The 26,023-nt window shown below is 43.9% G+C and overlaps 1 protein-coding gene across 4 annotated transcripts in view; it reads left to right on the top strand.

The window, feature by feature from the left end:
- Window positions 1–26,023, top strand: part of STRBP (spermatid perinuclear RNA binding protein) — a 451,011-nt gene that overhangs the window by 317,847 nt on the left and 107,141 nt on the right. For all 4 annotated transcript variants that reach the window (XM_069241550.1, XM_069241553.1, XM_069241551.1 and 1 more), the window contains one exon: window positions 21,783–21,917. In XM_069241550.1, coding sequence (XP_069097651.1) covers window positions 21,783–21,917 — 135 coding nt within the window. The remainder of the gene's footprint in view (window positions 1–21,782; window positions 21,918–26,023) is intronic.

Below are 26,023 nucleotides of genomic sequence, written 5' to 3'. Positions count from 1 at the left end.
CACTTAAACGAACCAGTAGTTCTAAGAACATTTTTTCCAAATCCTCAAACGGCAGCTGAACGAGCTCTGCATTCGTTAGACATTAAACGCTGTTTAAAGTTCTATATAGAAAGGACAAGTGGTTTCCGTAAATCTGAACAATTATTTATCAGCTATGGAAAGATCAATCACGGTAACGCAGTTACTAAACAAACTATAGCGCGCTGGATCTCTTCTGCCATTCAGTTGACCCACCAGTTGGCGGGGAAGCCATTATCATCCAATGTCCGGGCGCATTCCACTAGAGCGGTATCCACTTCCACAGCTCTGTTCGCTGGAATCCCTCTGAACCAGATCTGCAGGGCGGCGACATGGACACGTGCTCATACTTTCACCCAGCATTACTGCCTGGAAGCTACTGACAAGGTGGATGCTGCGGTAGGACAAGCAGTTTTGCGCAATTTGTTCACATAAGGTGAGCCTATAATCTTTACCCTCCGTCCTCTGTGTATTGTTTGAGGTATAATTTAAAGTATATACTTGCATATGTGCAGTTATGGATACATATTTTTTTTATATAGGTAGAGGTGTATGTGTGTGTATATATATATATATATATATATATATATTAGATGGATACTATATGTACTTAATATGGTTAGCACTTAATTTGCAGATGTTAATTGCTTATATACATTCAGACAACATGCATTATGTTTATGCATTCTATTGGTACTACAAAAAAGTTATAATTTGTTCTTACTGCTGGCTATTCTGATTCAAGCATGTGAATCTATGAAAGATGCCCCAATACTGGAGAAGAAAATGAGTTACTTACCTGTAACTGTGGTTCTCCAGTATTGGCATCTTTCATAGATTCACATGTGACCCACCCTCCTCCCCAGAGAGGCTCACCTTCTGGTATTTTTTCCTGTGTACTCTAGTGCGGAGAAATCTGACAGACTGAGCCTCTGTGCTGAGGGTTCTAAGGAGGTGGTCACGCCTGATTGGTTGAAGTTTGGGCTCTTTATAAAGAGGCTGATAGTTCTACAATTGAATGTGTTTTTTCCTATGGATTTCAGTAAAAAAAAAAAAAAAAAAAAGCTTTTTCTCTATTTACTGCTTTCTATGTACTGTGGGACTCCCACTTCGACGACGGGGAATGATTCAAGCATGTGAATCTATGAAACATACCAATACTGGAGAACCACAGTTACAGGTAAGTAACTCATTTTCTTCAAATACATATAGCAGTAAGTGTGACACATTAGGCCTTAATGGCCCAAACAGGCACTTTTATAGCCTATCCATGTTCTTTTGTAAAAAGGAACCAAACTTGAGCTACAGCCAATCAGGCGTCAACACTGTCTTGAATACTCCCAACAGAGGCTGTTTCCCTCAGATTTTTCTACTGCATGTCGTGTGAAGGGAGTCTCCCTTAGCTCTGCTCAGTTTATTCTTCTGACAGGATTATTTCTCTCAGAGAACCCATCTTTGTAGTGGACAATATGTCCCAACAGACTAAGAAAGGACTTTTCAGGGACTGTGGCAGTTGTGGGAAGAAAAGACTGCATATGGATGATCCCCCCCACAAATGCATCTACTGCTTGCATCCAGATCACAAGGTGAGAGACTGTAAGATCTGTAGCACCTTCAGTTGCAAAACCCTCAAGGACCGTGAGGGTAGGCTTTTGTTGTGGTTACAAAAGCAGAATGCTATGGAAAATCCATCTTCGTATGAGAGTGAAGCCTCATCTCACACTTCTCTTTCCTTAAAAAGTCATGGAGAGAAGGGAAAACTGCCTGCGGAGCCTCCAAGAAAGGTGGCTAAAAAGACAAAATATACCTCTGTTGAGAAACATAAGTGCCAGGAGAGTGCTACCTCGGGATCAGAGACCCACTTAAGACTCTCAAAAAAGGTTTGCCCAGAGCCTACTACACCTTTGGGGAAAAAGGCACCCTCAAGAAGTGCCTCTCTGTTCCTGTCGCCGGAATAGGACCCTGTAAGAGTCTCCTCAGATACTGCCAAAAAAAGGCCTGTCGGCGACGACCGTGTCGACTGTCACTGCGACGACGGTAACGTCGACGTTTACTACAGCGGTTTCCCCGATGATCGTTACGTCGTCGCCACCACTTTCATCAACGATGGTCATCCCTGCCAGGATCTATAAAAAGGCATAGTTGACGAAGGCGTTGTCGACAACGGAAGCCTTGTTGGTACACCAGCGATGATGGCACTGTCGACGACGGAACTGTTGACGAGCAAACAGTAGACGGGAAAGAAGCGTCAACGACAAACTCCACCGACGAGGACATAGTCGTCAGCAGAACTGTTGACGAGGAAATTAGAGGTTTAGTCAGGGCAGTTGTCGACAACTGCACCATTTTCAGGAGATTTCATGGTGCAACATGACTCAGCAACATTTCTCCCTCTTTCTTTTATCACCATGGGGGAAAAAACATCGCCAATTCTTCTGAGGCATACCTCCCCAAGCAAATGTGTTGCCGTACCCTCCTCAGCATCTCCTAGATGATGATGATGACATTTATTCTCAGGAGGACGGAATGTTTGGTGCAGCCAGTAGTCCGTCGCAACTACATGTAAAATGCCAGGACCTGGATGAAGATGATGAAGGGCAGGAACAGCCCACCTATTCATCGGCTGCACTCCAACAGGATCCATCATACCCCGCAGTGGAGACAGAGGCTTCCTTTCCCATGCCTAGGTCGTTACTGTCAGACCTCCAGGGTATGTCGAAAGATTATTATCAAAGGTTTCCACCATCGATGCCTGCGACTCCATCCAGGCCCTACAACTTGCAGATGCCTCTGCAAACCCCTGTGACCAGTCACCCGGGAACGCCACATCGAAGCATCCCGTTTGTTCACCAACCACAGGATGATCATATCTCTGCAGATGACGAAAGGGTTGAAGGTGGGATAACGGAGACAGCTCCTTAGCGAGTGGGATGAATACCTCATTCCTACACCTTCACCACCCCCAGCAGGGCCAGTTGATTCACCCCTGGAGGATATAGGAGGCTTCCAAATTTGATGGAAAGGGCAGCCAAAAGATTTGACTTACCCATTATCTCCCAGGAAACTGATTGTTTCTTATACAAGTTTAAAGAGCCTGCAAAGAGTTCGGTTAGGGCTGTTCTGGATTTTCTATGGCAGGAGAGGTTGAAGGCAATGAAAAAACCGTCAACAATACCTTCCCAGATGCCGCGGCTGGAAAAGAAGTATAAAGCCCCTGTAAACACTCCGGCCTGGTTAGTGTCCCAATCAAAAACAGATTGTCATATCTCAGGCTGTGCAACGTCGCTCAAAGAACCCTTCGGCACCCATCACATCACCTCCAGATAGGGATGGGCGGCGTTTGGACAGTATTGGGAAGACATTTTCCTCAGTGGCGGCGACCACAGTGAAATTGGTTACTTGTTATTCATCTTGGGCATGTATGATCGCCAGATGTGGGCAGACATGTCTGCTTATTTAGACCTCTTGCCTGAGGATGCCCAGTTGGAGGCAAAGAAGGTGTGACAGGAGGGTGAGTGGATTGCAGCTGAAATAATAGATTGCGCAATTGACATTTCACTGACCAGTTTCCGGCAGCTAGCAGGTGCAGCGCTCTTGCGTAGACAGGGGTGGCTGAAGTCTACTTCCTTCCGCCCGGAGGTTCAGAGCAGATTTCTGGACATGACGTTTGATGGGTAAAGCCTCTTTGGGAAGCATGTGGAAGACATGCTGCAAGCCATCAAGACCTATACTGACACAGCAAAATCCCTTGGTACATTACAGTTCAGGAAACAGCCTTTTCGAGGTGCAAGGGGTAGAGGACGTTACTCCTTTCACGTGGCTTCCAACAGTTTAGGCCGCAGTACCAGTCCTCTCCAGCAGGACCCCGACAACAATATACTCAGCAACAGCAGCATTATCTGTTGCCACCTACTGCTGCTTATAGACACCCCACAAAGGGAAGATCCGTTTGCCTGTGGAAGAGATACGGGCAGAAAGCAATGACCAGACGGTCATACCAGCTTCCAACACTACCCAGGGCTTGAGAATTGGGGGTCTCATCACTTTTCACTTCCTTCGATGGTCAAGCATAACATCCGACAGGTGGGTGCTGGAAATAGTGGCCAAGGGGCATACTCTGGAGCTTGTTCAGAGACCACCTAATATCCCTCTGTCAGGTCCGCTGCCTCCACGATTAAATCAACTCCTCAAGGAAGTGTATGTAATGGTGCGCAAAGGGGCAATAGAACTGGTCCCAACTCATCACAGGAACAGGGGATTCTATTCACACTTCTTTCTGGTAAAGAAGCCTTTAGGAGACTGGCGCTCCATTCTGGACTTAAGATCATTAAACAAGTTCCTGAAGAAGCAGTCGTTCAGGATGGTAACGTTGCAGACATCTTGCGCCTCTTGAATCCTGGAGATCACATGACATCCCAAGATCTCCAGGATGCGTATTTTCACATCCCAATACATCGAAACCATCACAAATTCCTCGGGTTCAGGGTAGCTGGTATGCATCTGCAGTTTTGTGTCCTTCCCTTCGGTTTGAAATCGGCCCCCAGAATTTTTACAAAGATGTTGGCGCCAGTTGAAGCATACCTACGCCAGTTGGGCATGCAGGTTTTTCCTTATCTCTACGACTGGCTCATCAAGGCATCCTCAAGGGCTCAGGTGGTACACCACACAACTGCCTGCCTCCAGTTGTTCGAGGATCTCTGACTTACCATCAGTTATCAATAATCACATTCGCCCCATGCAGACACTAAATTTCTTGGGAGCGATACTGGATACTGTTCAAAGCAAGGCATACCAGTCTCAGGAGCGGAAACAAAAGCTGTCCAGCTTGGCCCTCAAGCTCATAACAAAAAGGTTTGTTTCAGTCAGTTCGAACTTACAAGTCATTAATGGGAATGATCTCATCATGCATTCCGCTGATTCCAAATTGCCGACTACATATGCGACCCCTACAGGAACGATTGGATGCTCAGTGGCTTCAGGTGCAGGGTTCCTCCGAGGACCAAATTCTCATCACACCAGCAGTGCGGGCCGCCATGTATTGGTGGGCGACACAGGCAACTTGTCCAGCAGCTGCACATTTCTTCCTCGAGTACCTCGCTACATAGTGACAACGGATGCGTCCCTCGAGGGTTGGGGTGCCCACCTTCAAGATTTGTGAATAAGCGGGTCCTAGATTCGAAAGGACAAGCAACTCCACATAAACCAGCTAAATCTCAAGCCAATAGATTTGGTTCTAAAAGCTTTTTTGCCAAGACTTCAAAACTACGATGTTTTGGTCAGGACGGACAATACCACGAGCATGTTTTATCTAAACAAGCAGGGTGGTACAAGGTCTCTACAGCTCTCACATCAAGTTCAGAACATCTGGAAATGGGCCATAGCAAACATTTCGCTGAGGGCGGAGCACGTGCCAGGACAGACCAACATCCAGGCAGACACTCTGAGCAGGACGATTATCCTGTATCACGAGTGGGAACTAGACCAGGAGGTTCTCAACCAACTCTTCCAAATATGGGGCAGACCAAATCTCAATCTTTTTGCCACATACGAGAACAAGAAATGCACCTATTATGCAAGCTGACTTCCCCAAAAAGGGTTGTGGCGGAATGCGTTTTTGATGAGATGGTCAGGGGTCTATGCCTACGCTTTTCCTCCGATCCCACTGATACCAAGGGTCATCAGCAAGATGAAGACAGAAGGATGTTGCCTTCTGCTAGTAACACCCAGGTGGCCCAGACAGGTGTGTCTCCTCATCTTCTCGGAACAGCCACATGTGCTACTCAGACGGATGCCAACGCTTTTGACCATGAACCAGTGCCAGGTCAGGCATCTTGATCCATCATCTCTACACTTGTCAGCCTGGCTCCTGAATTCAAAGAATACACCACTTTAGACATCTCATCAGAATGTAGGGCAATCCTAGCCAAGGCCAGGGCGGACACCACCAATAAGACTTACAGACTGAACTGGAAGCGTTTTTGTGTGTGGTGTGCGGCGGAAGGAATCCATCCTATCTCTTCACGTCTGGAGCAAGTACTTCTGTATTTGTTACACTTGGAAAAATTTGGACTCTCGTATTCCTCCATCCGAGTGCACGTGGCAGCAATTTTAAGGTACCGCTGATCTCCAAACACTGCCTGGTTCTATTCTACCAGGATTGTGAAACAATTTCTTAGGGGTCTTTTTCAAGCTTTTCCACGGGTGTGTAAACCTCCCCCGTTATGGTCCCTAAACGTGGTATTGGGACAACTCATGAAACCCCCTTTTGAGCCAATCTACAGGGCGAAACTGAAATTAATTTCATGGAAAATGGCGTTGTTGCTGGCTCTTACTTCAGCCAAAAGAGTAAGTGACATACAGGCCTTAGCCATCAAAGAGCCTTTTCTGCAATTCACCACAACTAGCGTAATTCTTAGGACAAACCCTAAATATTTTCCGAAGATACCCTCAAGTTTCCACTTGAATGAACCAGTCATTTTGAAAACCTTTTTTCCTAACCCAAAGACGGTAGCGTAAAAAACGTTGCACTTGTTGGATATTAAGAGGTGTTTGAAATTTTACCTTCAAAGAACGCTGAACATCCGCAAGTCAGACCAGTTATTTGTTGCCTTTGGGGATGCGAGGAAAGGCTCCCCAGTGTCTAAACAGACTATTGCAAGGTGGATCAGCCTAGCAATCCAATTCTGTCATGCTCAAGCCGGTAAATCACTCCACAGCAAGGTTAGAGCCCACTCTACAAGGGCGGTAGCCACGTCTGCAGCGCTCTTCGCACAAGTGCCCTTACAGCACATCTGTAGAGCGGCCCCATGGTCCAGCCAACATACTTTCACAAGACACTACTGCCTCGAAGAGACAAATAACATGAACACTGCGGTGGGACAACCAGTGCTGAGGCATCCATTCCGTTAAGGTGAACCTCTGTGGTCATCCCACCTTCCACGAAAAAGGTATGTGAACTATGTTTCCTTAATCTGGTCAAGGTTAATTTTTCTGCTTATGATTATTGTGGATATTATTGTTGTAATTAGCTTGATAGTTATTGTGATGTTTAGAATTATGATGAGTGTGCTTGTTATCTTCCTGTGAAGATTGGCATATTGCTATGAAATAATGGCTAGGAGTATTATTATTATTATTATTATTATTATTATTATAATTCAACTAGTACCTGGTTAGGCAATATTACTGCTCGCTACTCTAATTCAAGCATGTGAATCTATGAAAGATCCAATACTGGAGAAGAAAATTAGTTACTTACCTGTATCTGTGGTTTTCCAGTATTGGTATCTTTCATAGATTCACATGCGACCCATCCTCCTCTCCTTATAGATGAACTTTCTGCTTCACACTTTGTACTAGAAAATCTGAGTAAACAGCCTCTCTTGGGAGTATTCTAAAGGGTGTTGACGCCTGATTGGCTTTAGCTCAATTTTGGTCCCTTTTTACAAAAGAACATGGAATGGCTATAAAAGTGCCTATTTGGGCCATTCATGCCTGATGTGTCACACTTACTGCTATATGTATTTGAAGTTACCGTGAGACTCCCACCTCGACGACGGGGATGATATTATGAAAGATACCAATACTGGAGAACCACAGTTACAGGTAAGTAACTCATTTTCTTTCTTCTTTTCCCCTCTCTTTTGGGTGTCGTCGACCACCATTTGATGCTAAGCTTGTCCTCTGTGTGACATCAGACAACGCCCCAGAAATTCCTCTGTGTGTGGTCACCATCTTCAGATTGTTTTTTCCGCTGTTGGATCGGGAAGCGCGACAGAGGAGCTCTGAAGAATTTTTGGATTTTTCAACATTTTGGGGTAAAGATCGAGGAAGAACAAAGAGGTTGTCGAGGGAGATGAGAAATTTTGCAGAGGAGCGGGGAAAATTCCTCTGCACCATCATGGGGAACCCCCCTACCACCACCACCGGTAAAGATTTATTTATTTATTTATTAATTTTATATAGCGCACAGCTACCCGGAGGTTTCCCGGCGCTAAAGACAGTGCGAGACAAAGGCAGACTCAAAAGAACAGCTGGGGCAGTTACTGGTTAAAGAGCCATGTCTTAAGCTCCTAAGCTCTTAAGATCTAAAGATCACAGTCAACAGAGAATGAAGAGAAAGGTACGAAGCCAGCAAAGACTTGAACACTGAACAATCGCAGCAGCTGAAAAACCAGAATCACTTTGACATTTAGGACTTTTCAAATGATGAAGAGGAGTAAGTGGAGGAGGCAGAACCAGCCAAGGGGGATACTTGGACATCAACATTTTCGAGCACAAACGAGAGAAAACTCAGGCGCAGAAAAAGGAGACAAAAGATGTTGACAGAAAAAGGTAAAGCCTCCAAAAGGGACAGACTCCCAAGTTCACAGAACATAAAATTCCAAAAACAGCCTTGGCATTGAAACCAACAGTGAATTTAGGTCCGCTAAAGCCAGAAGAGCCACTCAGATCCTAACTAAAGGATACCATAGGCTCAAAGGCACAGTCGAAAGCCACAACACAAACTTCTGCTCGTGAAGGAGCGCAAGAAAAGTCAGGAGTGTCATAGATGGGGGGTGCTGTTGACGCTGAAGAGAAACAGTTTGCTGGCAGCGGAAATGGAAATAGAGCAAAAGGCACAAGAGTTCAAAAAGAAGAGAAGGGAAATGGCTGCACTCATACAGAGGAAAAAATTATTTGGTGATTCTTTGAAGGAATTCCGTATTCCCGCTAAGGCCTCGGCAGCTAAAGAGGTTGAATATGACCAGTCTGCTTTGGAGGCACCGTAACCCCATGACGAAGAGCAGTAAGAGTTCTTCAAGTTCGAGGAGGTAGAATATGTGCAGGGTTTCGACGACTAGCTATTTCGAGGAAGCATGTTAGGACCTCAATGCAGAATCACCTGAAGAGGGGATGGATAACTATCCTTAGAAGCCATCTCCCCTGATGACTTGCCTGTGTACAACAGCCTGGTAAAGAGAGCTGCTGAAAACTGTGAGGGTTCAACTGGAAGAAAAGGAGGGGATCAGACATCCCCCTTGTGACACTTTTGCTGGTCCAAAAGGAGAGTCTATATCTGCCCATGCTGCCTAGCATCCTGAATCTAGGTAAGGGGACCTTCAGGGAACCAGCCACTACAAGGGCAGTCACACCCGAGTGGAGACGAAATACACACATTCCTCTCAAGACCCAAAATACAGCAAGGGTAATGTTCCTGCAGATTCAATTGTCACCTCTGCAGCGAAAAGAAACGATGGCCCCACTTCCACAGGAACTACCCCCGAGAAGGAAAGTAAGAGGTTGACTTGGTGAGCAGGAAGATGGAAAGCAAAGCTGTTACACAACATTGCATAACTCCAATGCCATCATGAATTGGTATGGCCACCAACAGTGGCAGGAGATTGAAAGCCTCATGCAACACCTTCCAGAGGAATACTGGAAAAGAGCCAAGACTGTTTTACAAAAGGGGAAAACCTTGCAAACACATGCCTAAAGTCAGCACTGGATGTGGCAGATAGAGCCAGCAGACAAATGTGCATAGGAACCATTCTAGGAAGACATGCTTGGCTTACAGTTCCAGGATTTAAACCAGAGGTACAGGCTTCCATAATGAACATGCCCTTCACAGGAGATGCTCTATTCGGGCAGGCTGTGGACGACACCCTGCAACAGATAAAGGAGGATAATGAAATTGCAAGAGCAATGGGAGCACTGCAATTCCGGGGCATGCACAAGAGGCATTCCCAGCAGAAGATCCTTTGGGAGGGTGCTATTTATGACAGGGCAGCAGCAGGGTACCTCACACCAGACCACACAACTTCAAGCTTACCAACAGTGGCAACACCCAGCGAGACAGTCCTTTTGTGGAAGGGCAAGAGGAAGGTGTCACTCCACATTCCCTAGAAGGTGCTGGAACCTCAAACAAGGGACTCCTACAAAGAAAGCACCCAACACAGCGCCTGTGGGGGGCAGAATAAAAGGATTTCTCTAGGAGTGAAGAAGCCTAATGATAGACAAGTGGGTCTTGAACATAGTCTGTCACAGATATTGCATAGAACTAATGAAACAACCTCCACCAGCACCTCTGGAACTGAAGGCTTTCAGAGGAGATGAACTAATACAATTCAGAAAGGCAGTCAAAGAACTAATCTTAAAAAAAGCCATAGAACGTGTACCATAGGAAGAGGAAAACCGGGGGAAATACTCACCATATTTTCTAGTTACAAAGCAAGATCTAACCTTAAGACAAATCATGGACCTCAGGTTTATAAACAAATTCATTCAAACACAACACTTCAAAATGACAACATTACAAGAAGTGATACTGCTTCTGCGGGAAATAAATTATATGGCCCCCTTAGATTGAAAGGATACCTACACATCCCTATGAACCAAGCTCATAAGTAATATCTCAGTTTAGTCCTAAGCAAAAAACACCATTGATTCAAAGTATTGCCATTCGGCATAAAATCTGAACCAAAAGTTTCACAAAGGTTCGCTCAGCGGTAGTGGCACACTTAAGAAGACTTGGGGATCCGTTATCTCAGGTGACACCCTCTTGAGAGGAAGAATGAAGAGAACTGAGCCAGGGTGGTCAGTCACCACTTGAAAGCAAAGGGGATCCACAAAGCATGGATACCTTAGAATCTCCAACATATGGGGAGGAAATTATGGGCACACATTAGGTCTAGATACCTTTTGTGTAATAAGTTAGAAGCATTAAGTGCACTGCTCACCAAACATCAAAAAAGGGCTCAGCACAGGGGGTTTTGGTTGGAGGAGAAGCCTCATCAGCTAGGGTGTGAAATCATTTGTTCTTTGTAGTACTCCCTTTGGGCCCTGCCTAGTATGCCATGGCAGTTGTTAATTAGATTTGGCCAGCTGCAGTATTCCATCATCTTGCATATTCCGATACCTGGTTTACTTCTAATTCAAATTGTGAGAATACCACATAGGTGTTCCTGACTTAGACAGAATGAGGACCTATTGAGTCATATGTGGTGTGCCTACTTACTGGAATTAATCTCACATGTTTCTGTAAGGATCATTGAGACCATTAGCTGCTAGGTTTAGTCTTACAGTGCTCTTCAACTTAATAACATACCTGTCCATACAGTTAATGCTTCAATTCACATTCTGTTGAAGATAATTTAAAACAAAAGTTGAGGGTAATAAATAGGTTTCTGGCATTACTTTTTGTTTATATTGGGCAGTATTATAATTAGTAAAAGCATAGTTTTTTCCATGATTACTGTATGCATTTCAGTGCCTGCCTTCTACCCGTAAGAGATCTCTATAAATAGCTAACATTTTGTGGTGCATGTGAATCGGCATATGATAGAAAAGAGCTTGGAGTTTCCAGAATTTAAAACTACTACAATGAAACCAATTAAAATATATAGTTTAATAGAGAGACTACTATCTGCCTAATTGAGAAGGACTTAACAGTGTGATTAGCTGATGGTAATATGACTGACAAGATATTAGACCATATTGTATAAAGGACCTGTATATACTACCTTTGCAAATCTGCACTCCTATGTTGGATGTGGGAGAGGGCCAGTACATAAAGATGTAATGAGTCCGCTTTATTCACCTCTATTATATTCAATATCACAATAATGAAGTATAGTTGAACACTGTTTATTATTGAGAGATTCTTTTGAAAGTACAATTTAGCTACTTAAGTTATGATATGCACTTTATGGAAGAGCGGAACTCACTGAATATATAATGAAATACAGAGACCAACACTGATCTATGATTGTCCTCCATTACAAATCAAGCTTTCTTGATTTATACCCTCATCTGTAGATATCTTCAGACCTCTACATTTTATCAGTAGGAAAATGAAAATGAAAGTAAAAAAGAGTTTCTGATGCATACTTCCAACCACAGATTCCTCACGTTGTGAATACCACCAGAAGTCAGACTGGATCCAGAGATTCTTTTCAGCATTGCTCCCATGTACCAGCGGATGGTGTCGTGTAGATCTGCATCTGCTTAGAACCTCCCTGGAAGTGATGCCAGAGCCACATAAATGCACCACCCCCTGCACACTGACATCAGTGCCTTTCTTTTGACATCTTTTGGGGGTGGATTTGGAGCTCGCTCCCTCAAATAGTTCTAGTATTTTTGACAATGCATGTAAGGGAACATGACCCATCAGAAGATTAGAGTGTAAACGTTCCTCTCCAGGTATGTCTTTGCATGACTCCAAGTCTTGCAGGGACTGCTCCTGGATGAATCCCAAAGTGATTCAGTACCACAAAGCAAAGCTCTATATTGCCAACACTGTTGGAAAGAATGATCAAATTGGAGGACACGTTCCAGTTCTCCAGGCTGTTCCATTGTAAGGTCAGCTTCACACCAAGTAGTCAGGTAAGTCTAAGTCAAAGACAATATACAACAAGTCAAAGTGTGGCTCTCCCTCATCCCGCGCAGAGTAGTCACATGGATGTCAAAAAGCCTTCAGGTCGTAGTCTCGATCACCCTACCAAGGAACCAATTCCACATCTCATACTGATGCTTTGTGAACTCCCGGGTCCAGCTGCAATGCCGCACCAAGTGGAGACTTTTAAAGAACCACGTTGCGATGTCTGCCGTTATTCTGGTCCCGACTCTAACTCGACTTCAAATCCGATGGCAAGATCTTGGCTGGTCCATGATGCTTCGACACAGGCACTTACCTCGACCGACGTGCGCTGATAAATGATAGCTTGTTGGGTGGCAGCAGCTGTTTTGTACTGTCTTGCTGAGATAGGTCATCCACTTCAAGGTCCAGCTTCCTCCTATTCAAAGAGAAGTATATCCACATTAGCAGCCCTCTTTGTTAGTCTGTAAATTGGACATATGCTGGGCAGCAGTACAAAGGAACACAGCAGTGGGGCAATCATATCTTCATATTCCTTTTGCATTTAGTGAGCCTCTCTTACTCTGCTTACTTAACCACCTGCCACTATTTCTGTGCACTGAAACACATTTCTGTAGTTATCTATACATGTGTGGTTATTTATATGTGTGTATGTGTATATACACACACACACACCCCAGTGGTGAATAAAAAATATTTTATGATGAGGGGATCTTCTTTGCTCAGCGTGGCCCCCAGGGGATTCCACGGAGGATCCACTGCACTGTGTAAACAAAACAAGAGAGGAGTGTTGACCACCTATGGTGTGGTTAGGGTTTAGGGCCTGGGATCAACCTCAAGCTGTACAAGGCTAAAGGCCATATCCGACACAGGGTTGGCCACCGTTTATAAATTGTGTCCTTACCATGCACTGCTTACACCCTCTCGTATTACATCTCTAATGATATATTCAGTGACCGCATTGAAAACTTCACTAATGACATTTGTAATTACATTTATGATGACACTGCTTGGTGGGGGTGAGAATTATAGTTACTTCATGGCGCAAGTTATAATTACTTTAGTTAACTATAACTGGTAAAAAAAAATTGGGGAGGTCTAGTTTAAAATGTTAATGATCTAACTGACATTTTCACCTAACTAGAACGTCATTTTAACATTTTGTTTTTTTTAGTGCACTAAAAAAACCGGAGTTAGAGGGATGTTATAGATGGGTTCTGATTTTACACGAACAAAAACCATATAAATTCAGCTGCTGGTTATTTCAAGTCATGCACAGTTCTCTCATTTTATTGCAAATGTTGCAGTGATAATATCAATGAAGCCATAGAAGATGTTATAAATGATGTAACAAGTGGGATAATTAGCTGTACATGACAAAAGCGTGAGCTGTAGTTATCTTAGGGCACAAATTATAGTTACTTGAAATAACCAACAGATGAATTTGTGTAGTTTTGTGCATGTAAATTCAGAACCTATCTTTATTGTCCCTTTACCTTTGGTCTGTGTATTTCTATGATTCTTAAATATAATGTCCCTGCAACGTTTGTTTTTTTTCAGTGAATTCCTGTGTTTTTTTTTTTTAAACAAAGCGGGGAGTTGACCACAGGGCTTGGGGATAACCCCTGCTTGCATCCAACCCCGGCTCAGGACCTAGTTGGCACATAGGGATCCAATTCCTGTGCCGCACACGGCGCAGCAAGGGTTGGTCATGGGGCCTAGCCACTCTGCAGCCAATCTCCCTGTAGCCGTCCAAACCTGGGCCACGCACAGCCTTTGCTTGTGCACGCCCTGGGTTGGCTGCAGGCAAGGCCTTGTGGCTAACGCCCCGCCACTGTGCCTTGGGGGTGTTTGTTTAATTTCTAGAAATGAGCATAGGTGCCAGGATGCATTCTGACCTGCTTATTTATCCAAGAAGAGGCCCCAGTTGTGTGCAAAATGTCTAACCAACTGGATTACTCTCTACAGGTTGGGTTAATGCATGGTGCATATTCCACACTACAGCTCAGTAAAGGTCTCTTCTGTAATGTCTCCACTGACCTTGTGTGTCTGTAATTTTGACAATGTGATTGTTGCTCGAGCATCTTCACACAAAAATCTGCAATAACATCAATCCTCGTGTCGAGAAGGGGACGTAACTACATAGAGTTGAATCTCCAACAAACAAGGCTACTTCATCTTAATTATATGTAGTAAGTGCTTCTTTGTTTGGCGATGTCTTCATATTCCTCTGCATCAAGATTGCATTTCCAAAATCGGTGGACATCCACTCCTGGGGCTTTTTAAGTAAGTTGTTGATCAACCTGAAAAAAGGCAGGAAGATATTGCATCAATCAATCAAGGATTTGTAAAGCACGGCTACTCACCCGTGAGGGTCTCAAGGTGCTGAGGGATGTAGGGAGGATGCTGAGGATCAGACGAAGAGCCAGGTCTTGAGGTCCTTCCTGAACTGCAACAGGGTGGGGGACCTCCTGAGGTGGATGGGAAGGGTATTCCAGGTCTTGTCAGCTATGTGGGAGAATGATCTTCCGTCGGCTGTGGCAGCCATTGTAGGTCTCTTAGAAGGGTGGATGTGTGGCTGTGTCGAGGGGCGTTTTTAGTGAGATGGGAAGAGGAGTTCTGGATGCGTTGCAGTCTTTTCTGGGTCTTGGCGGTGGTTCCTGCGTAGAGTGCATTGCCGTCGTTGAGGCGGCTGCTGACGAGGGCCTGGGTGACTGTCCTCCTGGCTTCAGTAGGGATCAACTTTTTTTATTTTTTTGAAGCATGCGCAGGGTGTGGAAGCAACCTGATGAGTCGGCGTTCACCTGTCAGTCCATTGAGAGCGATGAGTCTAAGATGACGCCGAGGTTTTGGGCGTGGTTGGTGGGGGTGTTAACGAGGGCAGTGGGCTACCAAGAATCGTTCCAGGTGGAGGGTGTGTAGCCGAGGATGAGGACTTATGTTTTGTCCGAGTTCAGTTTGAGGCAGCTGTCTTTCACCGTGGCGGCGACTGCTTTCATTCCTGCGTGGAAATTGTTCTTGGCGTTGGTCGGTCTGTTGGTGAGGGAGACTATCAGTTGGGTGTCATCGGCATAGGAGACGATGTTGAGTGCGTGGCTTCTGACGATAGCGGCCAGTGGGGTCATGTAGCGGTTGAAGAGAGTGGAACTCAGCAAGGATCCTTGGGGGACGCTGCAGCTGATCTTGGTGGATTCTGAGAGAATGGGGAGGGGGAGTTGGACCTCCTGCGTTCTGCCGGTGAGGAACGAGGAGAGCCATTGCAGTGCTGAGTTTTGGATGCCGGTGTCGTGGAGTCGAGTGTGTAGCGTGTCGTATGAGACTGTGTTGAAGGTGGCAGAAAGGTCCAGGAGGATGAAGGCGACGGTCTCGCCTTGGTCGGGGAGGGTGCGGATGTCATCTGTGGCGGCTAGGAGGGCGGTCTCGGTGCTATGGTTGCTTCTGAATCCTGACTGAGCGGGGTCCAGGATGTTGTTGAGTTGTTTGTTGACTGCCTTCTCAATGACTTTGGCCGGGAAGCGGAGCAGGGAGGTGGGCTGGTAGTTCTTCAGGTCTGTCGGGTCATTGCATTGCTGAGTCTCGGATGCCAGCGTCGTGGAGTTCCCCTTGGACCCCACCAGGGCAAAAAAGTTCTTTTTTTTTTTTTTTTAACTGGTCTCCCGCACTTTTTCCTTGTAGGGCCCCAGGTGGGCCAGGTCCCAGGGGCGTATGAGGCCCCCATCCTAGGGCTTATTAAATCCAGGCCCTGCGGCCAACCCGGGCTGCTACCAACAAAGGCCATGGGTGTTGTGGGGTTTGGAGCTTAAAGGGGTTGACCGCAAGCCTGGCCATGGGCAAGGCCTTGCGGCCAACCTCCGCCACGCACTGCAATGGGCCGTGCGTGGCTTGAGTTTTGTTGGTTATAGGGGGATGGTGGCAGGGCCTGGCCACTGGTTAGACTCTGCAGCCAACCCATGCCAAGCATTGCCAAAGGCCATGTGCGGCTATGGTTGAATTAATGTATAGTAATTAAAATTACTTTACATTTCTTTACATTTAAAAAAAATAAAATAGAATTTCAGTGAAAAGACAAAGGTTACAAGGACATTATAGATAGGAAATATATATATATTTTTTTAAATAGAAATATACTTAAAAAACCAAAGGTTACGGGGACGTTATAGTTATGCTCACATTTTAACCGTACAGAACCATAGGTATTCAGCTGTGATAGTTATTTCAAGTAACCAGAACTCTTGCCCTAAGATAACTATAACTTGCGCCCTCGCCATGCACAGTTTTCTCATCAATAATGTTACTGCAAATGTTACTGTGATGTTATCAGTGGTGTTATAAAATATATTGTAAATGGTGTAATATGTATGTTGCTTGGCAGTGCATGGTGAGGGCACGAGTTATAGTTACTGGAAGTAACTCCAGCAGCTGAATTTCTATGGTTTTGTACGTTGAAAATGTGAGCCTAACTATAACATCCCTGTAACCTTTAGTTTTTCAAGTGAATTTCTGTGTTTTTTTTTTTTGTTTTTTTTTACATTGTATTCCCGAACTATAACCTCCTTGTAACCTTTGTTTCTTTCAGCGAAAATATATATATATATATATATATATATATATACATATATATATATATATATATATATATATTTTATTCGGAGTGAGGCTTTATGGTTTATTAAGACGGTAGCACCATCCAGACCACCAGTGATCTGGAAGCACAACGGCAAACCGCATCCCATTTTAGATATATACACACTCACAAATACACTATATTATTTGGGCACATTTGGTATGCACTGCTTGTTGTTCTGATTCAGGCATATGACTCAATTAACATTTCAGTGCAGGGTAAGGAAAAAAAGTTATTTACCTGTATCAGTGGTTCTACAGCTTTGGATTCTATAATAGATTCACTCGCGCCCCTCCCTCCAGTCTTAACCAGTCTGCTTTTAGTTCACACTTGTGCTGTTAAATCTGATGTATGGTGGCCTCTAGGGGAGGGTTTAAGGTTCAGTGTTTACTTCTTTGGGTTGGTTTGAAGTTGGTTCATTCTCATTCATTTGTGTAGAATACTAAAGAGACAGTGTCTGAAGCCTTGTCAGGGTATGATTTGTTTTACATTTCTTTTCAAATGTACCATGGTACAGTTGGAAGGGATGTTTCAAGCTGGTTACAGTTAAATAACTTTTATCTCGTTCCTCACTCCTTACTTCATATTTACTTCCTTCTTTCACCCCCTTCGCGTCTGCCTTCCCCCACACCTCCAGTAGACATGACTGTACGAACCCACCATAAAATATTTATTTTATAGGTACCTTTTAAAAAATAAGGGTTTGAAAAAAGTTAAAAACATCAACTCTGTGCTTTTAAACTGCCATTTAATCAAAATCTGCTCTATAAAAGAAAAAATCTTTCAGGCAGATATAGTTAAAAAAAACATTTCATACTTCTGTTGCTTTAGTTTTCTTTTTCTTTTCTGTTTTTTAAACAAAGGGGGTGGTTCTGGAAAATGTTAAAAGCAGTGCACCTGTGCTTTTAAAATCAAGTCTGATCAAAAATGGATGTATAAAAAACTCTTGCACCTTGTAAGTAATCATAAGTGTTATAAATTTAGAGTCCCTTGAAGGACAACCAGAGTATTTATTTTCTCATTTTGGGAAAACATTATTCATTGTCAGAGATGAGACTGTAATTTCTGTTTCACACTATGCCCTTTCTTTTGTTGGAGAGAGTATTTAATGTGTGTGTGTGTGTGTGTTTTTTTTTTAAAGAGATATGTTCGTCCAACTTCCCCAGTGTATTTAGATTGGTTGCGGACTTGCTGTGTTCATTCTTTCCTGCAATCAAGGTAATTGTTCCCTTATACCTAAAATCACATCCTCAAGCTGTCCTGTAAGGGGCACATTTCGAGGTCATCTTAAGCTCTGAACTATCTTTCATCTCCAGGGCCAATGTGGTTAAGAGTTATTTTTGCGCTGCCTGCATCTACTCCAGGGCATCCTGCGGTCTTTCTTTACACACAGTCCAACATGAAGCCTGACGTTGGTGACGTCAGACTTTAACATGTGAAATATCTCATATATGCCAGGATTTTACCAGAATCCGTCTTCACAACATGAATAACCCATAAACATACAGCAGGGATCTTCACTGAGTTCACACCACAATACCTGAATCGTCTTTGCACAGAAATGTTTGCATTGGTTCCATTATTTAATACCTTGTAAAGGAAGAGAAATGTGCAGATGGTGTGGCTGAACGGGCAAATATGTTGACTAGGTTATTGGAACCAATTAATAGGCCACCTTGACTAATGGAGCAAATATACAGTTCTTTACTGAATACACTTTCTTTCTGGTATGCTCAAGACATGTGAAACAACATGATACGTCATGGGGTTTGTAATGACATGTAGAAATTATAGAATGTACCAATTGTATTTAATAATCTCTGGGGTATGACTGTTTTCTTTTTATTGACAGTGTGGTGTTGACGAAAACTAATAAACATGAGTTAGAAAAAAAAAAAAAACATTTGCATGCTCCATAAATGTGTGCATTGAAAAGCTTTGAAATACTGTTTCAAAATATTAATTCCATGTTAACAGGCCACATTGCCAAAGTAGCCTTCCTCAAATAGTTTTTAACTAATGTCACTAGTTTCAAGATTTTTGGGATTCTGTGTCCCTTTCACACCCAAGGACCCATTCTCTGGAACTTCCTGTCTTTCAGTTACACTCAGTGTTGACTTACTCAGGTTATTGAGATCGTTCCGAACCCAGCCATTTATATACTTTCCAAGCTTCCTGGCACATAAGCCTGAGAGCAGACAATCTTTAAGGTCTGCTCTTAGCTTGGTATAAATTATCAGGGCTTGAAAGCTCATCACGGAGAACACCAAACTCGAATAGTTGACTGCCTTCCTTCACATCCTATGAAGCGCTCCCAAAGGCGTGCAAAGATTTAAAGTGCTGTAAAAACGTACTAAAATAATGTTACAAATATTCTCCTCTGTTCCTCAGCTCAGATCTAAACTTATATGTTTTTAATTTGCGTGATTTACATCCACCAAAAGGTAGCAGCATGATACCAGGACATGTGTGAATAGGGATCTGAAGCTCTGCGTGCTGCTCAGAATAGATATACTATTATTCATATGTTCTTATCTTGTGTAATTGTTATGTGTTTAATAATAGCTCTCACCATCTTTTTGTGCCCTGCTTTTGAAGAGGATATAGTGATCCTAATGCAGGTACAATCTGTATTCGATTTTTCTGTAGTCCTTGCGTAGTTGACAATTTAGCAGATTTATGATGGAGCAAGGAATGTGGTAAATTCACAATAAACAAGGAAACTATACCCATAAATCATTGTAAAACTTTGTTCAAAAACTCTTATAGTCAGTGTAGGAAGCTGGGTGCAAACACACCATCAGGCTCCCAATGCTTTCCTAAAGGGGAATCCCGGGGTCGCAAAGATGCTGCAGTGAAGTCCAGGGGTTCGGTTCCAAAGGCTGGACAAGGAGGAGGGTGAATGGGTACCTTTGGGCATTGGGAATCTTCATCTGGCTCTATCGCATTCAGGGGATGTCCTCTGGATTTAGGCTCCAGGCATCGTCATGTTGGACAGGAGGGGGTCAACCCAGGGTGGACACTTGCTTAGATTCGCCTTGGGCCCAGCTCTATTAGGTGGGGCCACCTGGACACGGGTTGTGGCGTTTGGTGCAGTGTGGACAGGACTTGCAGATCCAGGGAGGCTCTGGAGTCCTTGGATGGAGTCTTTTCTTGGACAGGGCCACTGTCCACTGGAGTTCCTGGTCCTCTGGGGTGCAGGCAGTTCTCTTGAGCCTTTTCAGAGGTCGCTGGTTCTGCAGGATGTGGCGCCTTCTTGTAGCAGAGCTTTAGAAGCTGGAGACAGGCCGGTGGGGCTGGGGCCAAGTCAGTTTGTTTTCTATGGTCTTCTTTGCTGGGGGTCAACTTAGCAGTCCTTCTTCTTTCTTCTTGTCAGGCTGCCATGAATCTGACGATCTTGGTTCAGGGAAGTGCTTAAATCCTGGATTTGGAGGTGTTACAGGGGTCAGAGGGCAGTAGCCAATGACTACTGTCCCTGCGGGTGACTACACTCTTCTGGTGTCCACTCCCTTTGGGGAGGGGGACACAGACCTAGCCCTATTGGTCCCTGTCCTCCAAACCATGATGGAGGATTTTTTAGGGAGGGGGTCACTTCAGCTCTCAGGGGTGGTCCCAGCTGAAGTGGTCACTTCTCCTTGTTTCCCTAATGTTCCCGCCAGTCTTGCCGCCAAAAGTGAGGCTTTGTCCGGGGGGACGGGCATCTCCAGTAGCTGCAACAAGAGGCCTGAGCCTTTGAGGCTCACTGCCAGGTGTTACAGTTCCTGCGGGGGGAAGGAGGAGATTAAGCTCCTCCACCCAGTGCAGGCTTTGTTTCTGGCCACAGAAAGCACAAAGGCTCTCACCCATGTGGTCAGAAACTCGTCTGGATGGGGCAGGCTTGCACAGACTGGTCAGTCCTGCACTAGAAGTGTGGCTAATATACAGGGGGCATCTCTAAGATGCCTTCTGAGTGCATTTTTCAATAAATCCAATACTGGCATCAGTGTAGGTTTATTGTGCTGGGATGTTTGGTACCAAACTTCCCAGTCTTGAGTGAAGCCATTATGGAGCTATGGAGTTAGTACTGACAAACTCCCAGCCCATATACTTTATAACCATACTGCACTGACACTGTCTAAGAATGGACTTAGACACTGAAAGGGCATATTGCTCATGCAGCTATGCCCTCACCTGTGGTATAGTGCACGCTTCATTAGGACTGTAAGGCCTGCCAGAGGGGTGACTTACCTATGCCACAGGCAGTGGTTTGTGGGCATGGCACCCTGAGAGGGGTGCCATGTCGGCTTTGTCATTTTCTCCCCACCAGCACACACACGCTGCAAGGACAGTGTGCATGTGCTTGGTGAGGCCCCCCCCCCCCTCTCCCCAAGGGTGATAAAATACATGCTGCAGCCTTGGGACCTTTCCTGGCCACAGGACCCTTGGTAACATGGGTACCTTTTACAAGGGACTTAGCTGTGTGCCAGGGGCGTGGCAATTGTGGGAACAATGGTACAGTTTTGGAAAAGAACACTGATGCTGGGGCCTAGTTAGCAGGATCCCAGCACACTCTGGCAAGTCATCATCAATATCAGGCTAAAAGTGTGTGTGGGGGGAGGGGGAGTAACCATGCTAAAAGGGGCACATTCCTACAGTCAGTATAATTATTTTATTTTCATTGAAATCTCAGATAAGCAGAAATCTAGACGAGTGCTAGAAAGGCTGATCCCGAAAACCATGACAACTATTTTTATTCCTTAGTGTAGTAATTGATTTGTCCCTAATACAGATAATTTGTTTGCTTAGGTGAGAACTCAGGGTCCAATTCTAACAGCAAGTGGGAAAAACCCAGTGATGGAGCTTAATGAAAAAAGAAGAGGTCTCAAGTATGAACTTATATCAGAAACAGGTGGAAGCCATGATAAACGGTTTATAATGGAGGTGAGTGGCAATTCTGAATTAATGCTGTGAGGAATATAACTTTGAAATCTTGTTTGTGAACACGTTTGTCTTTAGAGAACTTGTTAGGCCATATCTATGGGACTCAGTGATACTAAGTAAGCCTCATGACAAATATTGCATTTACCCCTGTAATCATGAAAGGCTGCTTTAACTGTTTGCCATCCTCTTGCAATCGCATAAATGAATAATAAAATATATTAAAAAGGGCTTACCGAGAGGGGGTTTGGGCGCGTCCCATATCAGCCTCTGCTTATTTGGGGTTTCATTCAATGTTATATTAGGCCACCGAACAACACACTTAAGAGTTCAGGATGTGTCTGCCCCTTTACCCTTTGGCTTTGTTGCTGGAGTTATGTGTGCTTGGATCAGCGACTGGACAGCCATTCCGGTGTATGAGGTGACAGGAAGTGTGACTGGATTTTGCCTCACCACTTCTGGAACACCAAGAGGCGAATGAGCCTATCTTCTGCTTCTACAGGGGCACCGACCGTCCACGTAGTGCCACACGATGGAATTATAGTTCCACTCTTCCTTACTACATCTGGCCGTCCAATAGCTAAATTGAAGTGGGAGTCCATCTCCCTTGAGTTAATTGAGATTTGGGACAAAAATGTACTAGATGTGGGAAGTCACAATGGAGATTAATAAATTATTATACCAGATTTTGTTTAGATAAATATTTTATAGAAATTAAGATGAAAAACTGCAACCCTGCCTTCGTTTTGAATGACTGTTATCAAACAAAAATGAACTTTAGGAATGATATCAGTAATCTGTCTATAGCCTCCTCTATGGATTTTGTTTATTTTAAAAAGGCTGCAAACTAGACACACTGAGTGGCATGCTTGAGCATAGGGGTCTACTACTCACCAGCAATAACAGTTGCATGATAGGTACTCATCAAGCTCTTTTTTGCTTGTTTTGCGTGACTTGCCGAGTTAATGGAGGATAACACTGTCGGTATCCAAGTCAGTTTTTGCCTTTTTGTATAATAGTAGTTTTAGATTCTTTCTTTGTAATGTCACTAACACAAGATTCAAAACAAGGATTATGGGCTACTTGGACACTTTCACTCATTGTTTCTCTGTCATGTAGGTTGACATGTCTCTGATCTCCGGATGCCCAAAGAGTCAGGTGCATTCATCAGCACTATTGTACCGATACTGCCCTTTATACAGCATGTTTTGACCTCAGCTTTGTTAAGTCACATAGTAAATGGTGGTTGTGAGTGAGGCCTGTTTCCTGGATAAGCAGAGCAAGTTGGTAATTTGTCTTCATTCACGTTAGTTTGCGTCCTTCCCGGTTGGATAGTAAACATCCTTATACAATTGATTCTAAAAAGTGAATCAAATATTTTTTTGCCAAGTGCTTTGCAACATATATATAAATATTTGGCACATTGATGCCCTTGGCTGAACATGATTGTTACTATCTGGGACCCCATCCCAGCTGCAGGAGGCAGATATGTAATCGCCTGGTGCAAGGGCACAGTTCAGTGCACCAGTATGAATTAGAAATTCAGTTGGACCATGACCTATACAGAACCACTGAGCAGTACTGTGCGGGGGGTGTTTTCTCATCACTATCAGTCCCATTAGATTTGCTCTGAGACAAAGCTGAACGCAATCGCTCTTTCATAAATGAATAGTACACTCAAAATAGCACTAAGAAACACAGGATAAAACTTTAAAATGTTTTTCCTACAACCCAAGTCTAATGCATAGAATATGGACCGTAACCACAAAAAATGAAAAAATAAGTGTAGTAATGCATAACATGGCCAGTGAAAATAATATGAACATTACTAACGTGATTAGTACGTTCCTAGCATCTTTAATATGCTATTTCAGCATCTAAGTGCTACGCTTATATTTTAGCAGAAGCAGAAACCAGCAAGCCTATAAATCACGTTTCATAAGATGGATCACATACCATACCTTCTATTGGTAACATCAGTTTAGATATTCTCTATCAAAGCTCTTTCCTAGGAATGATAAGGAGTGCTGGGCTGCCGGCCACTGCTCTGCACTGCTTCCGGAGCAACTCCCAACTTAGGCTGGTTGTTGGTGCAAACTAGCCTGATCGCTGGCTTGATAGTTCCATCACAAATCCCCTCAAGTTAATGGCTTTTTACACTATCTGATCACCGACTTTATCTCATGTTTGAAAGTTTGGGGATTCTAAACTCACAACAAGACAAAATAAGTATGTTAGTAAATGTGTCCTGACTGCTTTCACTGTAAGAATCCATTATCGAAACAACAAAAATATGTGTGGCTATGATGCTTGCAATTCTGCGTGGCTAATACTTCACACTTTCTAATAACAAGAGATAGGTGTCTGCAGGATAGCACGTGATAAAAATATGGAAGTGGAGAATGATCAGAGTACCTCAGCCACAAAATTCAAGATTAAACACTCAAAAGGTGAAGGGAGAATGCTTGCAATAAGTCCAACTCAGAATTGCTCGGAATAGCTGTCGTTTCCCTAGTTCTTTTGCCCTCCATATCACATCAGTGTTTTATCTAGCTATATACATATAAATATGGGCACTGCTCCAATAGGAACAGTCCAGCCTGAATTGCCTACCAAAACACAAGCAGCACAGGACTGGTTTTGCCCTGTTTGGGGTTTGTCAGTTGGTCTAGCTTGCTTCCAGTGTCACAGTGAGCATGCAACCTACAAGTGAGCATACCCGTGCCACTCAGGGTCATACATCAAACATACAAAAGGAGATGGAAGGAATGCTTGCAGTAAGTCCAACCACTTTGTCACTCAGAGTAGTATTCCAACTCATCATTCTTTTGCACACCACCCGACCTCAGTTTCAAACATTTCTAAAAGTGTGACCAATTGCTGATTTCATTCTGCATGACAGTTGCTTATTGCCATTGTATAGCAAAATGACCCCTTACAAGCACAGTCCTTGCTTAAGAAGTATGGGAACTTAAATGCATCCTGTGCAGGAGTGCCTCTGGTGGACGCCTACTTTGGAGCCACATGAAGAATATGGCACACCTTTATAAAACACTGTTGTTTGAAGGCAGTAGCGAACAGAGATATGAAGGAGAGACAAGCAGTTGTACGCCTTTTTTTTATTTATATATATATATATATATGGAGAGAGAGAGAGAGAAAACTAACCTTGCTTTCTCTCGTAGGGGATTTCCATGTATAGTCATAAGCGCTGAATAGTTGCGCCTGTCTGCGGGGACCCCGGAGCATTTCTCTGAAAATATCTTAAGTGTTGATGTTCGCCTTTATTTAGGAAGGCCTGCAAAGTCACTTAAGAATGTCATTATGTAGCCTAGAGGAGAGGCTACGAAGACCAAAATTCTTCATCCTGTTTGGTTGAAAAAAGGTCCTGCCAGGCAGATATTTATTCAAATGCATGAGTATTTTGAATGTTTTACAGAAACAATCTCACAAACCTTTTTGCAATATTACATAAGGGTGAAGAAGTGCAGGGCAGTGTAGCCTAAAGGCTGCCATTATACAGACTAAAAAGTAAAGCTGTGCCTTTAAGAGCAGGTGGTCCTCCCATATCCCATCATGCTCAGCAAGAGGCTGTTACCTCAGTTCTTTTTTCCAGCTCCTGCTGACAGGACCATGAAGCTTGAGCTCCACCTGTTTAGAGGTTTTTTTTTTTTTTTTTTTACAAAAAATTAGACTCAAATTCTTTAGATTACATCTTCATTCAACGTTTTCATCTTGCATTACTATTTTCTATCTTTTTCAAACAAATTCTGACAGAAATTTAAGGTATTTTACCATCCAAATGCCTTCACTTTTTGTTAAGTGCCCTCGTTGTGGCAGGAAGAAGGCCAAAACAGACCCACATGAGGTCTGTATTATCTGCCTTCCGTCTTCTCACATACCTGATGCCTGTGATATATGTAAAAACGTCTCCAGGCGCACTATGCGTGACAGAGAGAAAATTCCTCTCCAGACCAGAGGGGACAGCAGAAGAAGAAAGCGGCCTACCGGTAGGACCTTAGAGCAAGGGGAAGGCCAGTCTTCCACCAGGGCTCTCACTTCATTGGCCAGTGGTCATGGAACATCCCAGAAACGTTCTGACCAGAAAC

The sequence above is a fragment of the Pleurodeles waltl genome, chromosome 6, assembly GCF_031143425.1.
Source record: "Pleurodeles waltl isolate 20211129_DDA chromosome 6, aPleWal1.hap1.20221129, whole genome shotgun sequence".
NCBI lineage: Eukaryota > Metazoa > Chordata > Amphibia > Caudata > Salamandridae > Pleurodeles > Pleurodeles waltl.
Note: the sequence above shows the minus strand (reverse complement) of the source record. Positions and strands in the feature narration are given on the sequence as shown.